The sequence below is a fragment of the Cervus elaphus genome, chromosome 17, assembly GCF_910594005.1.
Source record: "Cervus elaphus chromosome 17, mCerEla1.1, whole genome shotgun sequence".
NCBI classification, from domain to species: domain Eukaryota; kingdom Metazoa; phylum Chordata; class Mammalia; order Artiodactyla; family Cervidae; genus Cervus; species Cervus elaphus.
In genome coordinates, this window is record NC_057831.1 from 56,412,825 (window position 1) to 56,419,827 (window position 7,003).

Here is a 7,003-nt window from a genome sequence, read left to right on the forward strand (position 1 = left end):
TGAGTCATAAATTGTCTGTCTGGCACCGGTGTTACCTTGCTCAAAAAACTGTTGCCCTTATTTTGAAAATGAGGGGAAAAAACACCATTTAGTCTATGGGGACACAAAGAGGGCTGGGCGGATGAATGAGCCAGAGCAGTGCCTTGCAGACTCTGGGCCTGAACACCCGGGGATGCAGCGGACAGCTGGAGCCAATTCTGTGGTTGCCTGGGAAGCCTGTCCGAGAGGACTCGGAAGAGGAGAAGGGTCCGTTGCTAGAGAGCAGCTCCTGGAAGGGCTGCCAGACACTGCCTAAGTGTTGAGGATCCAGACTGGGGCAGTGGGGGCAGTACTGGTGTCTGGTCAGTGAGGCCACACACGCGACCCTCTTAGCAGAGCTCGGTCCCCTGAGCGCTCCACACGTCCTGGGGGAAATGCTGGTTCTTGGTGCTGGAGGGAAAACAAAACAGCTGTCAGGTTAGAGAGCGGTTCTTGCGCGGGCCTTCGCGTAGAAACCATCTTGGTGGTCCGCCTAAAACCAGCTTGTGCCTGTAGCTGCGTGTGTTTGTCAGAGCAGCAGACGGTGCTGCGGTAACAGCGCTCTGGATCCCAGGGCTCAGCCCTGTGCACTCAGCACCTTGTGTCCATCACGCGGTCTTGGACCATTTCTCAGCCGTCTCTAGAGGCAACTCGGGGACCAGGCTCCCTCCGCACTGGGAAGCCACCATCTCCACATGTGGCGTCCAGAGTAGCCACACAGAGGAAAAAGATGTCGGAGGGTCTCCGGATGGCCCGGCCCACCCTTGAGGGAGCCTGGGAAATGGAGTCTTTTGTGCCAGATGTGATAATAAGTGCGGAGAGGTGTGTCTCTGCTAGAGTTAGGCTCCAGAGTGACCCCCAAGGCTGGACGGCGGAGCGCACAGTGGATCTCCCACCGTCTCCCAGGCAGTTACATTCACATGTCTTCTTTTATTCTCCAGGTCGCCAATGGAAGGATCCAGAGCCTGGAAGCCACCGTTGAGAAGCTCCTGACTAGCGAGAGCAAGCTGAAACAGGCGACCTTGGCCTTGGAGCTGGAGAGGTCAGCGCTGCTGCAGACGGTGGAGAAGCTCCAGAGGCAGATGGCGGAACTGAGCAGCCGGGAGTCTGACCCCACACTGCCCGAGCCCTCGGTTGACTGATGGCCTGGGGCCCAGCTCCTGCCAGCCCACAGCTCCAGAACAGGTGTGGCCACCGCCCTGACACTGTCCAGGCCTTAACTGAGAGAGACGAACATGCCGGAGGAGAACGGAGAACGAAGCGTGCTTCTCAGGGAGGAGACTGGCGTGCCAGCACACAGATTCTTCTGAACTGACTCCCAGTGCAGGGGACGGACGTCCCAGTGTTTTTGTTTTTATTTAGGTTTAATTCTTCCCTTTTCCAGTCCTGATTACTGTATTCAGTAGATTAGATGGCATGGATGCGAATAAATGCACCTTTATGTTTCTTTGTTGCTTTCTTTTTCAGCATCACTGTGTCTGTAAAGGGCATTTGTTAGTTCTCTGGTATTTCACAAGCTGATGAGGCTGGAGGTAGGCTTCCTCTGGCAAAGATGTGTCCATTGTTCTTCCAAGAGGGTTTGCATGACTTACACCCTCAGCATCACCAGCGGGGTGCAGTTGGCCCGTGACCATTCTTGTTGGGGAAGCCCCAGATTACCCCTGGGAAAAATCAAAAGTGATCTATTTAAATTTGATATCTTAAATTTGGTCACCATGCTTGATATTTAATGAAGTTTGTCTTTGAAGAATAGTTTTCATATGTTTTTGCTTAGCCCTTAAGTATTGATCACATTCACTGTAGACACATGTTTTTATGGGAAAATCACGTTTTTAGACTGTACCAGGTCTGGCTAGCGTGTGACTGACAGCTGTAGATTTTGGAGTGTTTATTGTTTCGCTGTGGTGTCGCGTATCCACACTATAGAGGCATGTATTTATGTTGTGCCATCATGTGATGTGAGCAGCCTTATGTCCCTTCGAGCCTCCACCCCTTGGGAATCGGATTCCTTGCTGGAGTTGCCCAGCGTGTCAGGACTTTCAAGGGCCCCAGACATTCTGGGGTTTTAAAGTCTTCAGACTTTCAGCCTGAAATTGCGTCAAACGTGCAGTGGCTGAGAGCAGGTTTTCACGGTAGGACGTGCGATTTGAGTGTAACTCACAGCCCAGTGACCCACTCCCTCAGGACGAGGAGAACCAGTGCCTTCAGCCGTCAAAAGGCCGCTGCCTGATGTCCTCTGGTCGCCCCCCGAGGCCCTTCCTCATGACACGCTAGAGCGGGCGGTGGACTAGAGAGGGGACGTGTAGGCAAGTTCACGTCTCAACAGCAGAACCGTTTTCTAGTCTTTATCATCACAACCACTTCTGTCCCACAGGAGTTCTTTGACACCCTCTGTGGCGGGTGTGTCTTTCAAGCCTGAGGTGAAAGGAAGGGTTTTTATACCTGGAGTCTTTCTGGATCTTTCCAGATGTTTCCAAGGGAGGCACGCGTGCCTGGTGCCTACACAGTTGGTTGACCCCAGGGGCTCTCTACCATTGCGCGTGTCATAAACCACGATGACAAGCCTATAGCCTTTATTATGAATTGTTCCACCAGCTGTAATTTAGCGGAGTTAACATGTGAGGTCTTCTTCCCACATACTTTACTGTCTGAATGTTTAATAATGTTGAATTTTGGACATCTTATTACCATTACTCAGAAACATCGACTCTGCATTAAATAAGATACAAAGCAATAAAACAAATAATTCATACTCGTACTTCTATGCTGCCTTTTTTTTTTTTGAAAAACATGTTGGGTTTTTGCTTTTTAGCAAAAAGCTGAAGGACCACCCCCAGTGGCACTAGTGGTGAAGAAACTGCCTACCAGTGCAGGAGACATAAGAGGTGTGGGTTCAATCCCTGGGTCAGGAAGATCCCCTGGAGGAGGGCATGGCAACCCACTCCAGGATTCTTGCTTGGAAAATCCCAGGGACAGAGGAGCATAGCGGGCTATGGTGCACAGGGTTGCAAAGACTTGGCCATGAATGAAGTGACTTAGCACGTGTGTGAACGCCTGTGGGTCAGAGTGTGGCTGTTCCCGGGCCAGCAGTGAGTTCTCTGAGGGCCTGGCGTTTTGTCTTTCAAGTGTGGCTCCCCAAGTGTGACATCTCCCCTCTGCCTGCTTAGTAGGGCTGCTCAGACCAGACGCATCCGTGGTACGTGCCAATGGTAACAGCCAGTGCTGTTATGAGATGGCGCTGGGTGGGGAGGACAGTGGGCATGGGCCTGTGTTTGCAGGTTGGACAGTCAGCCCGTGTCTTAGCTGGGGACGGATAAAGTCATCGTTCACAACATTGCCTGAGGATTCACAGAGGCGAGTTTTTAAACTAAGAAAGTTTCCTGTTGTGTTTTTCCCCCACACACAACTATATGCACACACACGTGTGCACTTGTAGGTTGTCTGTCTGTTGATAAAATTTATACCCTCTCAGATGGAAGACCTTGAATCGCCAGGAAGCATCCTGTAACACAAAACACGTAGATTCAATGCACAGCACTCAGCTGGGGGCCCTGTGAGGAGTTACACGGAGATAGAACAGCAGTGTCCATTAGGGATCTGTGTGTGCTTTGGGTGGTGAATTGGGGGGGAAAAGATCGCTCTGAGGGCTGTAGGATGCAGGAGTTGCTACCAGAATAAGAGAAAATGCTACTGTGTGAGAAGCTGCAGAGGGGAAGGTGCAGAAGGAGGTGCGCAGGTCGTGAGAACCCCGTGGTGGCCCTTCTGGGAGGCAGAACGCGTGTAGGTGCGGACATAGGCCTGGGCGGGGTCGCGGGGCTCCGGGAGCCTCTGTGGCCTCCGCGTAGTGACCACCTCCGCGTCTGCAGCCAGCGTCTGGTAGTGGGAGCGGAGCCAGCCTCGGGAACTGCTCAAGGTCAGAACATGGAAGAAGAGCCGGAGGTGGAGCCAGAGGAGGAGAACGAGGACAAACGGACCCACCGACGCCTCGGGCCTGTCCGTCACCGTAGGTGACCGACGCCCTGCAGAGAAAAGCGGCCCTGGCTTCACTTTACCTTCCAAAAATCACCCAAGCCTGTCTTTGAGTCAATTCTGATTTAGAACCGTGAGGCAAGGGGACACAGGGAAATGTACCTGGTTTAACCAAGCTGATGTAATACAAACCAGGACAATTAATTTTGGAACCTGCCTAGCCCGAATGAGTGTGCATGTGTGAGTCATTCGACGGAGGCCCCCCAGCTAAGTATATATGATTCGGGATCCACAGGGTTAGGATTCATAGACTGGTTTTGACTTTGTCACTGATGATACAACATTGAAGACTTGAAAACTGCAGGAACCGCAGCTGACATGTCGGACCACCCCAGCCTTCCATCTCCTTTCCTCTAGCATTGTTGTGCCATGGACTCAGTCTTGTCTGATTCTTTGAGACCCCATGGACTGTAGCCCATCAGGCTCCTCTGTCCATGAGGATTCTCCAGGCAAGAATACTGGACCGAGTTGCCGTTTCCTCCTCCAGGGGACCTTCGCCACCCAGGGATCAAATCTTCCTCTCCTGCCTTGGAAGGCGGATTCTTGACCTGCTGAGCCACAGGGGAAGCCCCTCTATGAAACTTCCCTCTATCAAGTATGACCAAACATTGTACAGGTTAAGATCCAGAAACTTGCTATGTAAAAATAATTTACCGGCCACATTGTGTTAAATGGAAACTGCTTTTTAAGGGTTTGGGATAGCTCAAAATATCTCAGATTGGAGGGAACCTTCTGTTTCATACTGGAAAATCATTTTCTATCTCATTTTACAGAGGGAAAAACTGAGGAGAAGAGAACTTCAGCTAATGGTTACCTGCAGGGTCAGGGGGATCCTCAGTCTCCTGACCAACTAGTTAATAATCCACATCACCCAGCTTTAATTCCAGTGAGTTCTGCAAATCACTTCTGATGGCATTCAAGTTCAAGGCAAGGCAAGGTGTGCTTCACTTTCCAGAAGGGTGATCTGTATAGTAAGGAGCCCAACTCAAGTTCTCTCCTGAGATGTGGAATCTCCAGGGGCCTTAATTTGTCCTGAGTTAAAACCATAGGGGAAGACTTCCCAATGGTCCAGTGGTTGAGAATCCGTCTGCCAATGCAGGAGACACGTGTTCCATCTCTGGTCCAGAAGGATCCCATGAGCCTTGGAGCAGCTGGGACCTGTGTGCCTCAACTACTGAGCCTGTATGCCACAATGACTGAAGCCCGCGCACCTGGAGCCTGTGACCGCAACAAGAGAAGCCATTCTCAAACCACAACTAGAGACGCATTGAAGAACCATTGCAGCCAAAAATAAATAAATAATTAACCCTCCCCCCGCCCAAAAAAAACAGAGGCACTCCCCAGTCTGTCTATGTGTGGCAGAGAAATGCTACTGCAACAGGTTTCAATTAATTGGGTCCAACCTTTGTTCTTGACAGTCATTTCTTTTTTTACTTTAGACTTCTAAAACCCTTGCATTGCCATGTTAAAAAAAAAAAAAAAGATCACAGAATTGCATTTGGTTTTTAAGAAGTGAAACTTCCCAGTAGGTAAAGTTTTTTGTTGCCATCTTTAGAAATGATCAGCATGATTAGGGATCTATTAAGAGCTGGGGTATGGAGCAGCCACAGCAGTTATTAATTAAAACTGATAACAAAAGATGAAAAAGCATGTTCTTAGTACTTAGGCTTCATAGATTAACTGCCTTCATATCTCCAAAGTGAATAATCAACTGTTTTGGTTGTAAACCCTTATTAGCAAGTTGTTTGAATTTATATCATTATGTGAATATTTATTTTAAAGTTTCACTAAATTATAAGATAGAAGTTTTAAATGAGGTGAAACAAAATAATTTAAAAATACTAACGATTAAAAAGTTGATATCCAGTGTCTTTAAGGAGAACAATAAACACTTCATTTTAAATATTGCTTTAAGACTGTGACACAGTAATTCCGATGTCAGTTTCCAAGTTCTGCCTAGTATGGTTGGTTTGAGTCCACTGCCATGGCTGAAAAGAGGATGGCTTCCAACCTCTAAATGGAGAAAGGGGATTGCTGGTCACATTAAGTCAGGCTGTTCATTAGTTCACGTGTGCTCACCAGTTATGCAAGGGCTTTTTGTGGAAACCTGGCTAGTAAATTTTCATCTTTCTCCAAGGCAGATTAATGTGAGCTAATCAAAATGTGTTAGACTTTTATATTTTTAATCAAGGACTAAAAGGTACTCAAACTCTTCATTTGGAAAGCTTTGAACAAGTTATAAAAGCATTTCCAAGATTGTTTGAGTAAACGTTCACATGGTTTTGGGTTAAGAGATGGCCAGTAACACGCCAAATGTCCTTTGCTGACAAAGCCGTTTCCATGGCACATCTCAGTAGTCTTTCCTGGGCTCTCCCTTTCAGAGCCCAGCGCTCTCAGTAGTGGGGCGGTGGGAGTGGAGGGGGCACTGGCGTGGGGGTCTTCCTTGTCCATGTGGCTGCCTGTTCCCTGCCCCTGCCCCTCTCTGCCCCTTTCCTGCTGTCCTTCAGGGGCCCGAGGGGTGTAGGTTGTGCAGGGCAGAGAGGAGCTTCACGTGTGTGTGGAACCTTGGCTTAGCCTGGACAGCTGCCAGGGCCCCAGGGACACGGGCCTGCAGCATTCTTTCTCCCCGTCAGATTCACCTGCTGCTCCTCACTCTCCGGGCCACGTCTTCCTGCTATTGTTTTCATCTCATTCGTTATTTGGGTCTGTGTTTTGGGTGCCTTCTTTCTGCTGTTCTGGATACTGGTTCTTCCTAAACCTCTAATCATATTCCTCATGTCTTCCAGCTACATGTAGGAACAGCTGACGCTCTGGCTTTGGTTCTCAGCCCCTGCAGGGTGGTCCTGGGGCACCGTCTTAAGGGAATCGGTTCAGATGGTGGAGCCTCGCCCGAGGGAAGTGGAGGGAAGTGTGCGTGGCAGTTGAGGGAGGGGGCAGGTTGATGTGTATGGCAATG

At 49.5% G+C, this 7,003-nt stretch overlaps 1 protein-coding gene across 6 annotated transcripts in view; it reads left to right on the forward strand.

Annotated features, from left to right (window-relative positions):
* The window catches only part of TBC1D1 (TBC1 domain family member 1), a 224,136-nt gene extending 222,671 nt beyond the window's left edge, over positions 1–1,465 (forward strand). For all 6 annotated transcript variants that reach the window (XM_043870715.1, XM_043870716.1, XM_043870717.1 and 3 more), the window contains one exon: positions 960–1,465. In XM_043870715.1, coding sequence (XP_043726650.1) covers positions 960–1,160 — 201 coding nt within the window. In that variant the 3' untranslated portion in view covers positions 1,161–1,465. The remainder of the gene's footprint in view (positions 1–959) is intronic.
* The last annotated feature ends 5,538 nt before the right edge of the window (positions 1,466–7,003 follow it).